This window comes from Oryza brachyantha, chromosome 5 (assembly GCF_000231095.2).
Source record: "Oryza brachyantha chromosome 5, ObraRS2, whole genome shotgun sequence".
NCBI classification, from domain to species: domain Eukaryota; kingdom Viridiplantae; phylum Streptophyta; class Magnoliopsida; order Poales; family Poaceae; genus Oryza; species Oryza brachyantha.
Window position 1 is genome coordinate 4,808,709 of NC_023167.2, and position 20,551 is coordinate 4,829,259.

At 39.5% G+C, this 20,551-nt stretch overlaps 2 protein-coding genes and 1 non-coding gene across 3 annotated transcripts; 2 read left to right on the top strand and 1 right to left on the bottom strand.

Moving 5' to 3' along the window:
* Positions 1-65: 65 nt before the first annotated feature.
* On the bottom strand, positions 66-10,908 carry LOC102701355 (protein timeless homolog). The gene is made up of 20 exons (XM_015837273.1): positions 10,803-10,908; positions 10,539-10,691; positions 9,073-9,232; positions 8,425-8,743; positions 8,168-8,308; positions 7,885-8,077; positions 7,664-7,794; positions 6,520-6,738; positions 6,107-6,273; positions 5,537-5,615; positions 4,673-5,362; positions 4,251-4,597; positions 4,046-4,162; positions 3,861-3,965; positions 3,254-3,481; positions 2,793-2,894; positions 1,939-2,049; positions 1,645-1,815; positions 1,398-1,505; positions 66-767 (listed from the first exon to the last, which is right to left on the bottom strand). Exons 1-20 carry the CDS (start codon positions 10,903-10,905, stop codon positions 533-535), a joined length of 3,879 nt encoding a protein of 1,292 aa, XP_015692759.1. The 5' UTR covers positions 10,906-10,908; the 3' UTR covers positions 66-532.
* Positions 10,441-10,543, top strand: LOC121054599. Its single transcript, XR_005811987.1, has one exon. It is a non-coding gene; the product is annotated as a small nucleolar RNA U3 (small nucleolar RNA).
* A 5,120-nt stretch (positions 10,909-16,028) lies between the features above and the next one.
* On the top strand, positions 16,029-20,243 carry LOC102700803 (TPR repeat-containing thioredoxin TTL1-like). The gene is made up of 7 exons (XM_006655032.2): positions 16,029-16,989; positions 17,632-17,827; positions 17,910-18,094; positions 18,292-18,625; positions 18,720-18,924; positions 19,467-19,573; positions 19,657-20,243. Exons 1-7 carry the CDS (start codon positions 16,127-16,129, stop codon positions 19,807-19,809), a joined length of 2,043 nt encoding a protein of 680 aa, XP_006655095.2. The 5' UTR covers positions 16,029-16,126; the 3' UTR covers positions 19,810-20,243.
* The last annotated feature ends 308 nt before the right edge of the window (positions 20,244-20,551 follow it).

Genomic DNA, 20,551 nt, shown 5'->3' on the forward strand with positions numbered 1-20,551 from the left:
GTTAATGGAACGATAGAAAGGGCTGCATATTGATTAAAACAGCATTAACGATAGAAAGGGCTGCATATTGATCAAAAGTCTTATGAAGTAAAACATTATACCTCATAACACGTGCTTCGATTTACTGAAACAAGACAGAAAAGTAGAAAACCACAGGTTGTGTATCCCCGATGATTCAAAATTTAACTGACCAGTTAGATTAAGCTAGGCACTAGTTACTTCAACGCAACCGTCGGATTCTTCAATAAATACGAATGCTAAATAAGAACATTGTTTCCACAATCGTCAGTCCATCATACGACTGTACATCTGCTATTGCGATAACTGACAATATCCACGTAATACCACCAATCCTGAAGAGGTTAAACCGCTGGCAGCTCCAGAACAACCTGAAGCTGCATCTGATAGTTCCATTTGATTTTGTCTAGAACCTTGCTTGGAGCTAGGGAGCACGGCAACAAAATGTGTAGAGCTGTAGCAGACCATTCTTCTAGATCTAGCCCTTTTTCAACTTATATACAAATCGGGGCAACTAATCATCGTCATCGTCGTCAATCACCATTCGGTGTCTTCTTTTCGAACCAGACTGTTGGCCAGCAAAAGAGCTTGCCATGTCCCCAGATTCGGTGATATTTATGTCATCGATGACCCTTTGCTCAGTGTTTCCACCATTATCTAGCTCAGGTTCAATGAAGTCATCCAAAGGGTCAATTTCACCAGCACCGCCACTGTTATTAAATGAATTTAACCCATGGTGTAGATTATCCCTGAAAAAAGGAGTTATTTTTATAGTTGAATCAGTGCAGCCAATAATAAGGTACCCTTACTGCCTTACTGGTATTTAAGGTCTAGCTACTTAGTTTTAACTAGGCATAAATGCATGATATGATATGGGCAACAATAGAGGATCAATCAAATAGGTAGTGCCCTTCAATATAAAATAGCTTCAGTTTCCGCAGCTTAACGACTCTGGTCCACTTAAGTGCAAGCTCACTGATAACAAAGGTTTGGGAATGCCATGCATACATGCCATGTAAATAAAAAATAATTAACAGGTCATGGGAAATGTAGAAACATTCCTCCCACGTTTGCTATCCGGATGAGGGGCAACCATTCTTCCAACTGATGTATTTCAAAGCATCACTCTACAGCTTCAAGAAACTTGTGATTCATCAAAGAACTAACAATTATATTATGTGCAAAAACGAAAGTTGCAGGATCACCATAATTCAGCCTATTCTTGTGAACTTCCACAGCCTAGAGCCCATAACCATGTGAACCATTCCTGATTTTTATGAAGAGAACACTATAGAAGTAGTTCACACGTTTGCCAAGAAATATGAAGAGAACAGATCAGTCAATTTGAATAGTTTTTGTGCCAAGATGAATGAACTTACTTGGAACTGATAGTCTCATCATCTTGATCTATGTTGTTCAAAGGCTCTTGATGTTCTTGTGTATTTGCTATGAAATCTGACTTCAATAACCTCTTCCTTTTCACACTTCTGTTAAAACACAACAGATTTACTTAGCCAAATGTGTGGGATGGAAGAAAACAACAATTTATAGAATCAATGAGGTTAACAATTGGAATAAGATCTATATGATCATTTTATTGGTGAGTGTAAAACCGTATGAGCTCACCTATGCACCGAACCTGTGATCTCATCGCCAGAATAAGTATCTTGCAAAGGTTCTTGTTGTTGAGATATTTGTGGTGAATAATTACTGGTATTTGTGCTGTCTGGTGATTCCTGATGATTCTTTATATTCATTGTATAGTCAGACGTCAACAGCCTCGTCTTTTTTCCACTTCTGTTAAAACAGGAAGGATTTTCATGATTTGGTTTAGTCAAACATGTTAAGAAATAAATATGGTAACTGACAGAATTACAGAGGAATAACAATTCTTTTGTACAAAAAGCGGAAGGAGCTCACCTGAGCATAGATCCTATGGTCTCATCATCAGAATCTGGGTCATGCGAACCATCTTGATGCTGTGATGTACTAGGTGAAAAACCCACTAGTGATACCTTCTTATTTTTCGTTCTGCAAGGGAAACACTCAAAATATCAACATATAAAGGATAACAATAAAATAATTTCATCTCTTCGTAGTCCATGACATTTTGATGCCCAGTTCTTAGAGATTGAGATGTAGCTTAAATTAGTTGCATAAGTATTTAATCATCATATTTTCCAATAATTCCAGGAAAAAAACTTGGCAATACAAGCTATATCCAGAATATAAAGACTGTACAAACATATTTCACTACAAAATTGATTGAACTGAAGGACCATATTAAAATTACTACTGTCACTGTTCCGCTGAAACATTTGTATTTTTAGTGTAAATTACTCACATAGCATCAAGTATAATCAAATGACAAATATATCTCTACTTCATGATTTAAGTGTATAAGTAGCAATATTTCATAACACATTTTAGCAATTATAAACTCATTTCGTCCCAAAAAGACTTCATTTTTACTGAATCACATATATCAATGCAAAGCTATACAGACCAGAATATTCTTTCCCTTTTCAAATCTCAATGCACATGTTCCCTACTTTTCAAATTCCAATGGGCATGTCCCCACTTTACCAAACTTCAATGCAATAATTGCTCTAAAAATAAAGTCTTCTTGGGACAAATAAGGAGAGCCAAAAGTGAAGTCTTTATCAGACGAAGGTAATACATTCAGAATACAAGCCTCTTAACAGTAAAAAAATCAGATCCATTTATCACGTCAACAAAGTTACCTCATTGAAAGCAACTTATAGAGAACTAACCTGCTTTTAATTGCTTGTAATGTTTCTTTGTCAGATGATTTTCCATCACTAGTGTTGTCCTCATAACTATCACGCGGCGCATTCTGCCTTTTCCTTCTGCGCCTGAAAATGCAGGCTATGTTTAATAACAACCACCAATCAAGTAAAATGTGAAAACAAGAGAGCATGCAGATGATGAGTGTCATAAACGCTGGTTCAGTAAAAAATCATGGGTCAGATGCACTAGGACAACAAAAGTACTTGTCGAAAATACTCAGCACACCAATTTATCCATACAACTAGTTAGCACACAACTGATTACTGAACATTTTTCTAGAGCCATATTAAGCCTTAAGCTGACTTGAACTTGTATAATAATGCAACAAAGTTTGTTTGCTTGTGCATAACTGTCTACTGAACCTATAAATAGTGGTCAGATATCATTACCAACGAATGGCACAGCTGATATGCACAATACTCACCGGGTGCTTTCTGGCTTGGGATCATAGTTGTCTTCACCTAGCATATGGTCCATCTGTGTAGCCAATTCTTGATCTGAAAGAGGTGCCTCTGGAATTTTTGTCCTCCTCTTTGTGACATTCCTCAGGCCTAGCTGTGTGAGCTTTCGAGAAACTTGAGCAGAAGATATCTTTCCACTGGGGTCTAAAGCTTCAGCAATGAGATGAGTACATTTACGATCATCTTTGTATCTGCGATATGAAGGGAATAAACCTTCAGGCATCACCACATGATTCCTACCTAAATAACTAAGCCATAGGTACTAGTGAATAAAAGAATGTCCTTTTTATGCATAAGAGGGAGTCATACTGCTAGGGATGGCCATGAGCCAGTCCTCAGGTAATTTAGAGTCGGCTCTAGCTCAACTAAATGAACTCAATTTTATTTGTAGTGAAACTTAGTTCAGTTAGGTGAACTCGAGCTGAACCTAAGTCACCCACAAGTCGACCCATTCCCATCTCTACATACAGCGCATGTGACTACAAATTGTCCTTGTCAATGTCGTCATGAGAAAGTTCGTTCAAATATGTGATTCTAACACTTCTTTCTTGAAACAAATTTATCACTTACTTTTCATAAAGATCTCTCATAAGCCTCTCTTGCTCTTCACTAAAAATGGAACGGCCTCGCCTTTTGGGAGCTACTGAATTCTGAGAACCTCTTGATACAGTGTTCCTAAATTTTTCAGTTGAAATCAAAGTCAAGATCAAAGAAGAAATCACATATTCAAATGTGGAACTGTGTATAAAGCAAACCTATCATTATCGTCAGCTTCACTGTCTGAAAATGACAATATCCTTTTACTTTTATTTGTGGCACCCATGCTCCTCTTGAGAACATCTTCATGTTCGCCAGACGGTGAATCTTCATCCCTGTTTTCATGCACATATAAATACTGTTACTTGTGTGTTTCCTAGACCCTAGTTGCCGCAATATTGATGGACATAAAAAGAAACTTACTTATCAGCATTATATGGTTCTTGTGGTATAACAAAATCCACTTCATCATCACCAAGAGAATCTGCTATGTTTATTGGCCCTCTCCATCCGTTATTTGTACCAATTTCGCCACCCTTGTTTCTAGTATCTTTTGCAATATCACTCAGAAGAGCATCGGCATCAATGCAATGGCACTCCTTGCGTGTTTTCCAAAAAAGTACATCGATAAATAGCAATGGCTGTTTTTTCATTACCCTCAGCATCTTCCTTACAACTTTAGAGAGAAAATTTACAATGTTTGTGTACTCCTTTGAAGCTGATGATCTCTGGTCAGCTAATATATCATAGAAGGTAGTCAGAAGGGACAGCTGCAAAAGACAGCACAATGTTAGATATCGAGGAAACATAGCTCCTTACATAAAAACATATCAGTGTGCTTTTACCTGATAGAGCATTGGTGACAATTCCAGGTCTTCACAAAATCTCCGCAGCATGCATATTATGTAGTGATTTGTTCGAAAAGAGTTACTCTTGTAATGCTTCAACAACCAACATACATTTTGGACAACAGAATTGTTTGCAAGACTAGATATTAGTCGGGATACATTGAAATCAACTTCACTAGTAGCAGGGGGTTGATCATCAAGTGAAGAATCCGAAGTCCCATCCTCTTCATCAATGAGATTTCCTTTCATTTCACCATTGTCTGCACAAGATGGCTCATCGTCACCACGTGAGGTGCTATCCAGCTTAACTGATGTGCCAGCCAGTTCATCTGGTACAACCATGCTGTTGGAGACAACTTTTCCTTGCTCTATAAGAGGAGGCTCTGCTTCAGTATCCACACTTCTCAAATCTGAAAGTGATTCAAGTGGACATTTAATCCCATCTGCTGAATCAACATTGCTCTGTTGCATATTCTCTGCACTGGGATTTGTATTCTCACTTTTGCTCTGTTCCATATTGTCTTCACTGGGATTTGTATTCTCACTTCTGCTATGTTCCATATTCTCTGCACTGGGATCTGTACTCACACTTTTGCTCTGTTCCATACTCTCTGCCCTGGGATTTGTATTCTCACTTTTGTTCTTTGAAACCTTCTTTTTTCTTCCTTTTCTTGTCCTTTTTGCAACCTATTGCAGAAGTGATCAATAGTAAGTTCGAAGAGAAGAGGGGCAACAAATCTTAGCATAAAATTTCTCATCTTTACTTAAACAAATAAAATTTGATAGAAACCATAGTTTCTTAAAAGGAGATGCATACAGAATATCAATGAGTAATTTGGTGGCCAAAGAATCGAGGCATACCCTTAATGCACCACGTGCTTGAAGCTTCTCCATGAGCTGTAGCATGATATGGATTGTTCCTAGTAAATCCGCAAGATCACTGATAAAAGCAATTGATATATTAAACAATTATTTGTAAACATCTATAACTAGATCGCTATGTAGTTGATTAAATGAAAAAAAAACAGAAAGGACCATCATTGTGTAGAAACAAATTGCAATCCAAACCATGCAATGCCCTTTCACAAAAACTACTGTTTGCAGAATTTACTCCCTCCATTTCAAATTATAGGGCGTATTTTGTTTCGTTAGGCAAGAGTTTGACCAAACATTACTCTATTAATATATCACTTATGTGACACAAAAGGATAATCATAAGAAAGTACTTTCAATACGAATCTAATAATATCAATTGTGTCATAAAAATTATATCCTAATAGAGTAATCTTTAGTCAACCATTGTCTTAACGAAACAAAATACGCCCTATATTTTTAAATGGAGGGATTAGCAGCTTGCAAACACACAGGATCCCATAGTAAATTTGAACCATTTTCTGATACAAATATCTGAAAGAAATCACTTGTGCAAACCTTTTTGGTTGCTTATGAGTATCAAATGATCTGAATAAGTTCAGCATAAAATGAGTGAGCCCTTGTTCTGTCTGATCATAAAACAGCTTATACAGTAAAACACGAGCTGTTTGAGACTCTCTTGAATCGTCAGGAAGTACTTTAAGCACCAAATATACCATGTCAATCTGCAAGATAAGGTTCTTCAGCATGTAGATACGGAATGTACATCAAGTCATAACTGGAGAAGCCATTAAGACAGTAGAACTAACTGAACTAGGCAGGTCTGCAAGGTTTTCTTTGTAGAAAATATTGGATTCTCCTTTTCTTTGTAAAGAATATTAGATTCTCCTTTTCAGATAACAAAGGAGCTGACAAGGTTCATCAGACTAGTATATAGTTGGGCAAGAGTTAATAGTCTAAAATGATCTTACCATGTTCTTCATTAGAGACCCAGCTGCTGAAAGAGTCTTGTAATCATTTGTTTCCTTAAGGCCATCATAGGTCTCACGCCACCTGGAAATAACTAAGTTAAACATATCTTCGTTCAATGTGGCTGCAACAGGTCCACATATGTCGCCATGAAATGGTAGATTATCATCAAGGTGATTGCTAGGAGAAGCCTCAGGCAGTTGGACCCCAACATTAGATTTCTGACAAAAAGAGGTTAACAATGTCATAAAACATCATGGAAAAAAGACGATAGTCTGATATCAGCATGAATAGTTATAAATTTTGTAACTATAGTATTCAATGCAAATAAGGTGAGGCAACGAAGACAACATCAATCTACAACTTAGGGTGTGCTAGGAAAGATGGATGTAAGTTACTCTTGACAATTTCAGAATTGCTGCTCCAATAGATTATACAAAAAAAAAACTATCCTTGCGTGAGAAGAATATGAAACAGCTGCCCATATATAAGAAAATGCAAGTTGCACATGGTTTTATAACGACCTCATGAAAATATGGTTTTATAGAGGCCCGAGGACTATGGGCAGATCTTGCTTAGCAGGGTTCTTCTCCAGCCATGTAGCAAGGCTCTTATACCCATATAAAGAAAAGAGAGGAGCTACAGAATTAGTCTATTGTTTGCTTAACGGAACTGATAACAACGGCTTAAGTTAGTATATGTAAAATTGTACTAACTATTACCTCCATCCCAAAATAAGTTACTAAATAAAAAATCCTTCTGGCAAGTCAACTAATTATTCAGCAAAATGGATAGTCTTGTCAGGAAAGATAAGGCTTTCCTCTCCCTTGCCGCTACAGTACCATCGGTGCTATCCATGGTCCCCACCAAGGCAAGAGAAACCAGTCGTATGTGATTGTTTTGGGTCTTTATTGCTTGCTTTAGGTAATGTTTGCTATTATATGTTGTTTGAAGTTAAAAATACTATAAAAATGTAGGATAAACTCTTACCTTTTTTTTGCTGACATGAAGTGCCACAGGACACCAGCTAATAGAGTGAGTCATGTTATTTTCGGGATGGTTCTTTTAACACTGACAGACACTACAGTACCAGAGGATAAAAAACAGTGACCATAACAATCCAGCACAAATGGTCCCTGAGAATACCTGTGCATGTGATGCCTTCTCATGTTGAAAAGCTAAGGCAAAGCGAGCAACTTTGAAGAATGTAGTGATGTCAGATTTCTGGACAGAATGATGCTCCTTTATGATATCATCACAGACAGACTGCATGAGGACTGGTAAACACTGTGTTATCCCAAAAGCTTACATAAAAATGGGAAATAGTAGTTCTGACTAGCAAAAAATCAAATGACTAAGTAACTCACCATTGTATCCTCCAGATAAAAATTGATCGAGGAAATTCCTTAGCATCTCCATAGTACCCTCTCTTGGTGTGTAGAGAAGCTCATTGTCCCAGGCTATCCTTTTCTGGGGCCCTCTTTGGACATTACGTATTTTCCTTAGGCTATTTGCGGATGCAGAGTTGGGGTTCCCTTTGCACACGGATTTAGATCCATCCTGTTAGTTCAAGTGAAACAAAGTAAATAACAAATAATTGTCTCCTTATAGTGAAGAATTCAACTTGTATTATTCGATAATAGATGGTACCACTGCCGTGCATGTAAAAATTCCACTGATTGAGTGATGCTCTGAATTTCGTTGCCTGAACATCCTCTTTTTCCTCTCTTCATCCTCCATCATTAATCTCAACGAATGTACTGATGTATCGATATTTCCTTCAACATGTTCCTATGAAATGCAAATAGAGTAAGCACAAGTATTTCAATTAAGAATTAAAGGGAATACATCTGGTGATCTACATAACTAATGACACTAGGACAAAGGTCTTGAAGAAAAATAAATACCTTTGAAACTTCAGTAGAAGCTCTGGCAATCAATTCTGGATCCCGCCCTAAGAAAAGGTAATGAAAGATTTCCAACAGGAGAAGGTTTTCCTGCTTGAGATAACCAGATGGCTCATCAATATGCTGAGTCAGCACTAAGATTAGGTCCATCACATTCTCTTGAAACATGAGCTCTAAAAAGCTGTCAGCTAGACAGAGCAACTGAGTAGCTTCTCCAGATGCCTTCTGAGCCAATGTGATTTCTTGAATAGCCAAGACATTCCGGAACAAAGTAAGCACCAACTGGACTAGCTTCCAGTCATCTTCTGTGAATGAAGCTCTGGTTGCCATTGAAAAGTAAATCATGACTACTCGAGTTGCAAGAACAGAGGAAATACAGCAAACAAGATTTAGTGAATAACTGAAGAAGAGAAAGAAAATAAAGATCATTGCGAGTAGGAGAGGGTAGACAGGGGTGACAGGCAGTAAATTGACTGCACAATATGTTATCCTTGTAAGTGTGCTCCACTCTTTCAGTACCAAAGAATCATGAGTTACTTTATGCTATGGAATATGTAACTTAGAAATTTATCTATCCTTGACAGTGGGTTTCCTGATAGAACAGGAATATCATCTCTTGCTAAAAACGAAGAGTGAAATATAATTTACCTTTCTAGACGATCCAGTGGATCTTCAAGAAGAGACACGATGACAGCCATAGCAACATTGCGCGTTAGTGCTGCCTTCAGATCCCAAAGATATTCTATTTGTTGTGCAACACCCTCTGATGATGGCTCGACAGGCATTGTAAGGAACACCAGCACTTTCACTTCAAAATAGAAGGGGAGGGAAAACATTAATCTCATAGCGCTGCATCAGAGTATTAATCCAAATAAAGTGTGACATACAATTATTTGTAGGAAGTATATAATGAAGATATAGCTGAATGCATACTCCGTTTTCCATACTAACTACAAATGATAACTTTGAACAGTAATATAGCACAAGAGTTTTCCACACATACTACCACAACATGCTCACGAGATGCAAGCAAGCAAGAAAGGTGGTATGCATTATTGTATGCAAATTACCAGTCTCTATTTTATTTAAAGAATGCATCCATTGAAAGATTCAATCAGAAAAGTTGTAACTAGCAGCAATTGTGAAAAATGGATTGTCAAAGTAGGCAGGTAGCTTTCTGCTGCTGCTTGTGAAAAAATAACAATAAAATCAAACAGAAGTTTGTTGTTCCTTGTATGCAAGTATAGAAGCCATCAAACCATTACACAGGATGCCTGATATTATTAGAGAATTACAGCCATATAAGAAATACATTGCATTCTCACTTTCTCAGCAACAGGCACAAGATATATATTATATACAACACGTCTTAATTACTACCTCTGTTACATATTGTAAGACTTTCTAGCCTTGCCTAAATTCATCAATTGATGAATGTATATAATTTATAAATGTCTAGATTCATTAGCATCCATATGAATCTAGACAAGGCTAGAAAGTCTTACATTGTGAAACAGAAGGAGTAGTAACTAGCCACGCAATTGTGCAGGAAATTCGCCTCGTTTCTCAAAAATTAGTAATCTTAGTTTCGCTGGGGGCAGCTTCAGTGTATAAAACAGCATACATTTACCTAGTTTAGATGTTTGCTGATTATGTTCACTATTCTTGCAAAGCTCAAAAGGGCAAATAGGTTCCATAAGGAAGAAAAAATATGGACTTAAAAGAATGACTTTGGATATAACTATGATTTAATAATTTGACCCATAATGTGAGCATTGGTTTTTTTAACAATACCAGTTCTAAACAGTACTGCACGGTCATGAAGACAATGAGGAACGACACTTTGTTTGTTAACATCAGTCTGTCAAATCGACTAACTGAGACAAGATAAATTTTTTTTTTGCACATTTAAGCTATCCATTGCCCATCAACATACGTCCTAAACTCCTTGAGAGATTGTTTCAACGAAATTTATTGTTTGGATTTCTGGAGTTGTTGGAAGCAAAGAAAAAAAAAACGACCTTACTTGAACAGGATCTGTTCTATAGGCTCGTACCGTTGCATCCTTTACCACAAAGGAAGCAAAGAAAAAAAACAGGGAAAAACAGTTTTACCTGCCGTGATCACCAGATTGCGATCAGACTGAAAATTCTCGATGATGGGAACCAGATCCCTAGATGCGATCTTCCACTTGCAAACCTGCTTGAAAACCTCCCGGCGCTGCGGGTCGTCCCGCCGCAGGAATCTCTGCAGATCCTTGAGATTATCTGAAAAAAAAACACGCAACACGATTTAGCGACCACTGCGTCGCGGGACCGAAATGGAGCCGGGCCCGAAGCGGTCGAGGGAAGGGGGGGTATGCGGAGGCGGTAGTTTACCGAGGCAGTGCTCGCCCTTGGCGTAGCCAACGACGGCGCCGTCGTCGTCCTCCTCGGCGCCACCCAGGCCGGCGCAGGTGAGCGACAGCACCGCCGAGTCCATGGCGGCGCTCCTCGCTAGGGTTTAGGCGCCTGGGCGGTTGGGCGGTTGGGCGGTGTCAGATCTTGCAAGCCAGTTGGGTGCGGCCTGAGGAGGCGGATCGGAGAATCGCTCGAGGAGGAGTGGGGATTGGGGAATCGCTCGCTCGCTGAGAGAGCGAGCAGGAGAGAGTGGCGCCGGGAAGACGAGGAGATTGGGGGGTTTTCCCGCCGACGCGCGCCATCTCGGGGCGGATTTTCCCGCCCTTTTTTTCTTGCCCCCCATTAGGCCCATGGGCCCGAGACTGTACAGAACTTGGGCTCGGCCCACGCTTCCTCTCCGCGCCGCCACGCCAGGCCGGGTTGATACGATGGATATATAAACAAGGAGAAAACAAAATACTCTCTCCAGTTTTTGGGAATCTTTTCTTATGGTCATACAAATAGTTATGTAGAGTGTAAAAAAATAGTTATGTAGAGGATTAAATAAAATACATAAGCTGTCCGGAATAAGCGAGGAGCTAATAGTATACGAAAAACAAAGTATAAACAAATTAGAGGATATATATTCTATATGGTGACACGATAGGTATATAAATAAGTGGGAGAACAAAATATTCCCTCTATTTTTTTTATTTGATGTTGTTGACTTTTAAATTTACGTTTAACCATTCGTCTTATTTAAAGATTTTGGGTAAATATATAAAAGTATATAAGTCATGGTTAAAGTTTCTTTAGTAGTAAATCAAATAATACCAAAATAATTAGTAATTAATTTTTTAAATAAAATGAATGGTTAAATATATATTTAAAAATCAATGACGTTAAATAAAAAATATTAGGAGTAATCACCAAACCAATTTTAGAGGTTATCGAACGGATTGGAGAATTATGTGCGTGAGCATATTCATGCATGTATGGCTAACTCTTTTGACGTTGATAGGAGGATGGTTTGACGTCGGAGACTAGCGCCGTTTCGATAGTTCTGGTGTTGCAGTGCACATATATATATCGCAAGCTGTGGATGAACGGACTAGACGCATCCTCTTCGGTAGGGTGTAAGGAAACTGAGATTAAATAATTAAATACTATTTGATTTATAATAGCTTTTTAGGATATAATAGATTAGTGAATTAACTGCTATAAAAGAAAAAATCTTACTTAGTAAAATGAGATAATGAGCACCCCATCTTTTTTATTAGCTTATGTTTATAAGTCAAAATTTAAACTTTTAACCATTTAGAGTAGATTTTGAGTTTTTCTTACTGTAGTATACTTTCTAGCTTGAGCTTTTAGATAACTAGAAACACGTATATAAAAATTTTATTCATAAATTATTTTTTATTTATAAATATTTTGTTTGATTTTTTACTGAATAAGACAAACAATCCCAGAGTAGTTTGAGAGACATGTCCAAAAATCGGTTAGTGAAAACAAACAGGGTCAATTTATCATGGTTATCGTTAGGGGTGACAATTTCGCCCAAGGGAGCCAGGTGACAATTCCACCCCACGGAGAGTCGGGGCCAGGGCCCCACATTTTGGTAGGGGAGGGGACAAGGGAGGTCTTCCACTCGCGGGGCCTCGAGGAGGTATATTATCCCTAAAAATATAGCCCATGGAAGACTTAAAAGGTCGAACTTGATAAAACTAAATATATAAGCAAAATTAATCCTAACTTATCATTTCCCTTGTTTTCCAGGACCCCACCGCCCCCGCCGGACAGCCCCACGTAGGCACACACATGTGCCGTAGTGGCACACTACTTTAACTCGATATCTTAGTATTTCACCACCTCCATCTCTTTGCTCTCGTCTCTCTTCGCCTATCGCCGGTTAGCAATCCTCTCCCCTCTGGCCTCTCATCCGCGTGTGCGAGTGGAGCACTAGCGCGGCAAGAACCGATGGGAGCAGCGCACAATGCGGGGTCCCGGAGGGGTCGAGGTTGAATGGAGAAGTCAGGGGTCATGGGAAGGGCCGTTCTAGCCCAACCCACCCCCGTTGCCATCCTACATGCTGCCTAGTTGGGAAGGTACGAGACATGAACTTTGTTGTGGAAATCGGTTAAGAAGGTGTTTGGATCCCCTCCCTATCACATCGAATGTTTGTACGCTAATTAGAAGTATTAAATATAGACTATTAATAAAATCCAACCGGTATTCTGGACTATTTCGCGAGACGAATCTATTGAGCCTAATTAGTCCATGATTACAGAATGTGATGCTACAGTAAACATTTGCTAATCGTGGCTTAATTAGGCTTAAAAAATTTGTCTAATAAAATAGCCTATATTTATGTAATTGGTTTTATTATCAGTCTATATTTAATACTCCTAATTAACGTCTAAACATTTGATGTGACAAAGTACTAGAAGGATCCAAACAACCACTAATTAATGCTGTATATACATATAGTGGACTGGCCATTATGTTTTGACGATACGGGGTTCATTAGTCATTTTAGAACGTATTCAGGTTGTAGTCTCTTGTAAAGCTATTTCTAAGAATTTTTTTCCTAACTTGCACGGATGCTCCTCGATCTTTTAAACAATATGTTTTTTTTAAAAAAATTATATAAAAGTTTATCATCACACACTTCTACAAATAGACTTTCTAGCCATAATATTTAGGGGTGGGCATTCGGTCTGGGTTGGTCTTCGGTATTCAACTAGATTTGTCATATCGGTCTTGAGAAAAATAAGGACCTGACAATTCGGTCTCAGTCTCGGTCTCGATTATGACTGAAATTCAGCAATAATTTTAAATATCCAAAGAAATCATATAAATGTTAAATATAAAAAAAATAAGAAAAGACTGCAAGCACGTCCGAGTAGGGAGTAGGGAGTAGGGAGTAGGGACGTGAAAATTACAATTTGGTCCTAATTTGGACAATTTTTTTTGTTAATTCAATCTTTTTTGTCTTTTCGGTTACCAAGGAGACTAACTAAATTGACCGAATATAATTAGATCTTTCACTAGGACATAATGATGCCTGAATTCCTCGGTATTGGTTTTTTCTGCCCATCACTATCTAGATTTATTCATTAATCAATGTATACGGCTAGATTAATTAGTGTATATATAAATTTAGACAGCACTAGAAATGTTTATATTATGAAACAAAGTGAGTAGTAGTTAATACCATCGTTATATAAGAATTTCTTGGCGTTATCAGAGAAATGTGGAGGTTTCTCTTTCTATTACTTTTTTAATAAGATTTTACAAATATTTATATAATTTTGTAATAAATATATGGTGGATCATTAATATATGTGTGAGCTCTATATATGAATGGGTGGGTGAGTTTGATAATAACATATGCGTTTAATTATGTGAAATATGACCCCACAAGTATACTATTTTTATTTTAATCACGAAAATAGGCTACATTCCAAGTAGTTAGCCACCGACAACAAAAGCACTTGACAACCCAACTAAGGCCGCGTTAGTTTGATCGCTCGTAAGATAACTTATCTCGACACGAAAAAAATAATAATAGATTATTACATGATTAATTAATTATTAATTATTAAAAAATATAAAATATATTAATATGATTTTTTTAAAACAAATTTTCTATAGAAATTTTTTTCAAATAATACATCGTTTAGCAGTTCGGAAAACGTGCGTGCGAAAGATAAAGTTAACTAACACGAGGGGCCGAACGCGGCCTAGTAGCTTGATGTTGAATTAATAAGAAATGACGAGCATACTGAGAATTTAACATAATTTAACATAGGATCTTAGGATATGTCCAGAAAACCACACACCCTATACCATTGCATTAGCAGGTGTATCTCCTACAACTATGTTGGCCGCGTTCAAAGAAACTATTTCCAACTTTTTTTTATTGTATACTTTTTAAAATTGTCAAATGGTGTATTTATTTCAACAAAACTATAGAAAAATTGCTTTAAAATTATATTAATTTATTTTTTAATTTTTTAGCTAAAAAACCTTCTAAATGAAGTTAATACTTAATTAATTAATTATTTTGCTAATTTTCGTGACCTTAGGAACACAACACACTGAGTTATAGCACGGCTAATTTGGTTTGAAAGGCTAGTTTTGTTCGAAGCCAAATTATCAGCTCCCAAGTTGTTGGCACCTTAAACAATTTAAGCGCAGTGCTTTGTATAATTTGGATCGAAATCAAAATATACGAACAGCGCAAATACATCTGATTAGCTTTACCAATGTTTCCAACGGGAGAGCAAACCAAAACAACCCATAGGCTCTCATCGTTTCACTATTGTAACCACTTATAAACCAACATTTAAATTATATATAAAACTTAATTTCAGAATTAATTCTTTGTTTTTCTTCGGAGTATATAGTATAGTTTTTTTCTAATCACATATATAAACATATATTAAATTTTTATCGGAAAATTATTTTTATTTTAAAAACACAATTTGTGAGGCCATATTTAGTTTAAAAAATTTTCACGTTGACCCGTTACATTGAATCTTTGGACCGATGTATACAACATAAATATAGTTAAAACATTACTAATTAAACAATTCAAAAGGAATTTGGGAGATGAACTTTTTAGCCAAATTAGTCCATTATTAGCTAATACTGCTACAATACTCACATGTGGTAATAACAGATTACTTAGGCTTAAAAAATCATCTCGTGGTTTTCTGACACCCTATGTAGTTAGTTTGTTAATTAGTCATCAAAATAATTTCGAGATCCAGTCAAACATCCGATGTACCATCAAAATTAAAAATTTTCGTGAACTAAACAGGCTCTAAAATACGAAATGATGGGAGCCCCTGGTCTCTCCCACAACGAAACTTAGAGCATGTACGATGGAGATAAGAGAGAAGAGAGAACTGTAGCTAGCTGCAGCACGGACTGCAAGACACACTATATGTATGACAAGTGAAACATGATAGTACATGTTTTGTAAGTAGCTGTTATATGAATTGATTATTAAAATGACTATAGATAAATTAGAGTTAGCAGTTGGCTAGACTATTGAACTTGCCCCTTGCTCTTAACACAAACAGTTTTGTCAAAGTAAAGAGTAAACGCCACTTGAATCAGCAAAGTCACGGTTGAATGCGCAAAGTACAAGTACAAGTAGCGCCACACCGAATATAGCAACCATCCCTTCCCTTCCTTCCTTGCTTCCTTCTTCCTTCCTCTCCTCAACCACCACCAACCCAACCCACCGCCGCTGCCATGCGCCGCCCCCTCCGCCGCCGCTAGCCCATCCAGCCAGCCGTCGGTCGGTCGGAATGGCCCACCGCGCGCCAATGCCGGGCTCCCTCTCCGACGCCCTCGCCGCCGCGGTGCTCCGGGACAAGCCCGACGCGCTCCCTCCCGGTCGGCTCTCCCCCGTCTCGCCGCTGCTCCACTCCAGGGTCCCCACCCCGACCTCCTCCTCGTCCGGCTCCTCCGGGTCCGCGCCGAGGACGGCGGCGGCGGGAACGGGCGTGTCGGTGGCGTCCGCCGGCGTCGCCGCGCGGCGTGGCGACTGCTACGGCGGCGAGGGGTTCGGGGGTTGCGAGGAGGCCGGGGGTGGATACCGGTGCTCGGGGGCCGCTGGCCCGCTCATCTACACGTCGTGCTCGACCGCGGGTGGCGGTGGCGGTGGCGGTGCCGCCGGCTCGAGCACCGCCACCTCGGCGCTCGCCAACGGTGCGTTCCCCGCGGGCAACATCTACCCCTCTGGCCGCCTCCCCACCACGCCGCCGGTTCCGCTGCCCCGTGCCGCCCGCCGCGACGTGCTCGGCTCCGGCACCGGCAACTACGGCCACGGGAGCGTCGTCCGCGCGCGATGTGCCACCCCCGCCGGCGCCGCCGCAGTCTCCGATGACCACGCGTCGCCGGTCAGGACGTCCGCGGCGAGTACCGAGGCCGAGGAGATTAGGCGCGCCGGGAACGAGCAGTACAAGAACGGGTGCTTCGAGGAGGCGCTGCGGCTGTACGACCGCGCGCTCGCCATCTGCCCCGACAGCGCCGCGTGCCGAGGCAACCGCGCCGCGGCACTCATCGGACTCAACCGCCTCAGCGAGGCCGTTAGGGAGTGCGAGGAGGCCATCCGGCTCGATCCGTCCTACGGCCGCGCGCACCACCGCCTCGCGTCACTGCAGATAAGGTGATCACTGTAGCGTAAAGCTCCTTTGATGTTGCGTGCTGGCAATTCTTTGTGTTGCATTGTCGGTGGAAACAGTTCACTTCTGTGCCTAAATTCAATTCAATTCAATTCTTTGTGTTGCATTGCGTGCTGGCAATTCAATTCTTTGTGACTAAATTGATATGTTCTCATCTAATCTAAGTGCACTGAGCTGTGTATATATTGAACCGCTTAATGTTAACTCGATTTGGTGATTGAAGTTAACTGAGCCAAATGGATATTGTGCTGCTGAATTTTGGATGTACCTGGTGGCATGATTCGTGGAGTGAGATCTCTGCTTCTTAATAGCTTAATTTGGAACATTTCACATCGCAATGATTGACTGTTTTGTGGAATGTAGTTTGGGATTGCAAAGCATGCGAAGAAAGGGAAAACTACCTTTTATAGTAGTGACTATGACTATAAAAGCTAACCTTGTGACATACTTGATGCTCTCGTATTTGCTGATGCCATTCACTTTGTTTTTGTTTTTCTACTGATAATGATAGTGGGTATTGGGGGCAGGCAAGATGTCATGGTCATTCTATCACTTTGGTCCTTACATTTGTGACATTTGCTACTTATCTGTGTACTTTTTTTGATATTATCCTACTAATATTGCAGGTTTGGGCGCACTGCTGATGCCCGGAAGCAAATGGGCATGGGTGGCCTGCAGCCGGATGTTGTAGAGTTACACAAATTAGAAGCAGTAGAAAAACACCTGGGGAGATTTGTTGATGCACGCAAGATTGGCAATTGGAAGAGCGCGCTGAGGGAATGCAACGCTGCAATCGCGGCAGGAGCAGACTTTTGTGCAATGGTCAAGTGTCCTCCGTTTTAATTGTTATCGGCTAGCCATGTCCTGTTTACAGAATGTTATTTATATATTGTACCAACTGCAGCTCTTTGCTTCTAGAGCGGAAGCTCTTCTCCAGATGAATCAACTTGATGAGGCTGATTTGGCGATTTCTAGAGCATCCAAGCTTGATTGTTCATCCTCATGCACCCAGGACATGATGTTCTGTGGGTTTCAGGCCAACTCATACCTATACTATGTACATGCCCAAGTTGACATAGCATTTGGAAGGTAATTTTACAGATATTTTTTACCGCAGAGAATATAAAATTTCGTGCATATTCCTGCTTGAGTATAGATGGCATCTATTATTTGGTATCTGGACATTACTTTGATTTGGATTTTGGTCGCGATGGCAAATACAAATGTACAAGCTAGTTTGCAAGAATTACCCAAAGAAAATTTATGCTAATAATAGTTGTTTGCAGGTTTGATGGTGCTCTGTCATCTGTGGAAAAAGCTAGGAAAATAGATTCTGGAAACATTGAAGTGATGGCCATGCATAAGAATGTGAAAACTGTTGCCCAAGCTCGGTCCTTAGGGAATGAACTCTTTCATTCTGGAAAATTTGCAGAAGCTTGCCTAGCATATGGTGAAGGGCTCAAGCATCACCCTGCTAATTCTGTCCTCTACTGCAATAGGGCTGCTTGCATGTTCAAGTTAGGGCAATGGGAGAAATCTATTGAGGACTGCAATGAAGCACTTAAGATTCAACCCAATTATTGGAAGGCTCTCCTAAGGCGTGCAGCTTCCTATGGCAAGGTAATACATTGCACATTCAAGATGATTTCATGCACACATTGATTGATGCTGTAAGGTTTATGTTGTGGACACTGCCTGTTTCTTTGGTGATTAGATGGAAAACTGGGCAGATTCTGTAAAAGATTATGAGGTTCTTAGGAGGGAACTTCCTAGTGACACTGAGGTAGCAGAGGGGCATTTCCATGCCTTTGTTGCTCTTAGGTCATCCCGAGGTGAGGACGTATCCAATATGAAGTTTGGTGGAGAGGTTGAAGCACTTCTAGGAACAGAACAATTCCAGATGGCTACAGCCTTGCCAGGTATATGCCCTGGTCATCTTATCTTTGTTGCATAACATCAGTATTGAATTTTACAACATTTGCAAAACAGAAAAAACTAAAATTACAACCCTTAGGGTATTCAATTTGCAAAACTACCGTCTCTCTCTCTCTCTCCCTCTCTTGCTCTCACTCTCTCTTCCTGTGTGTCTTGTTTGGAAGTTGTAAGGGTGGCCCTACAGATAAATGGTAAAACATGGAAGGTTTATGTATGAACAGAAAAACTAAAATTACAGCCCATAGGGGATCAAAACATTATGATGTAAGAGTCTAGCACTCTAGCTAATAAAAATGACTATGGTCTGACTTGATGTTCATCAAGAGGGGCTTTTTCTTGATAGAGTTTTCGAGTTCATAATATTAGGTGCAGTAATAGTATTGTCGAAGATCTCCCCATTTCATTGTTTCCATGTGTGCCATGCTAAACTACAATCCAGGCCATAGACCAATAAAGTCATAGGGCAGCAGGTATTTCATATTGTATAACAAACTTTAATAATTGATAGAATACTGCATTTTTGCAGGTGTTTCTGTTGTTCATTTCATGGCACCTTTAAACCAGCAATGTTCTGACATTGCCCCATTCGTGGATGCACTGTGTACCAGATATCCATCTGTTAATTTTCTCAAGGTATCTAGCAGCTTCTCATGATTTACGTGCTTCTGATTTCCTATCACGATCTCTGCCAACACGCTTCTTTGATTTTGACATAGGTGGATATAACTGAGAACCCCACAGTTACACAATTAGAAAATGTCAAGACAGTTCCAACCTTTAAAATCTACAAGGATGGTACAAGAGTGATGGAGATGATCTGTCCCAGCCATCAGCTGCTGGAGTCCTCACTGAGACAATTTGAAGTCTAGACCGTGATCTCAATTATTTAATATTTCCTGCAAATCCAACATCTGAGAATTGACACGTGATAGCCACAGCTAAGAAGGCAATATTGTTTGCCCTCTGTGAAGGCAAGTGAAGATAAGTGAGTGATATGGAAATTTACCCCATGTCCTCCAACCACATTCTTCTGTGCATTTTTACCTCCTCATTTGTTACTTATGTATCTTATTTATTCTTTCTATATATAATGTATATGTTTGCGTTTTTCTTCTATAAATAAACAATGTCTTCCATTCTGGTATAGAATAGGTGTAAATTCTTGTTCTCATTAAACTCATGTATTTAAGTTATGTGGTTTGTATTCTGTGTATCCACAAACACCTGCTGCATCTGTAAGCTTTTGTAGCAGTCCTTTTATACAGAATTATATGTAAATTATATGTAACCATATCGTCCATAACCTGATTGGCTCAATGAAAGCAGACAAACTTATTCATATGACCTTTTTACGCTTACTGTTCAACATTTTACTGTCTTGTGATTTGGCAGTTCAGTTTTATGACTGATACAGTTTTCAGTAGCGAGTCTGCGAGTGGGTGGACTGTCAATGATGCTGACATGCCAACATCTGGGCTGGCAGGTACTGTGTCATGTTAAGACCGACGATTTTGGCCTGTCCTATCGTCCAGGTCGGCGTGCATTGTTATCTTGTCACTGTCCATCCGTGGAGCTATCACTGGATAGTGGTCTGGTTTTGGATTTGAGTGC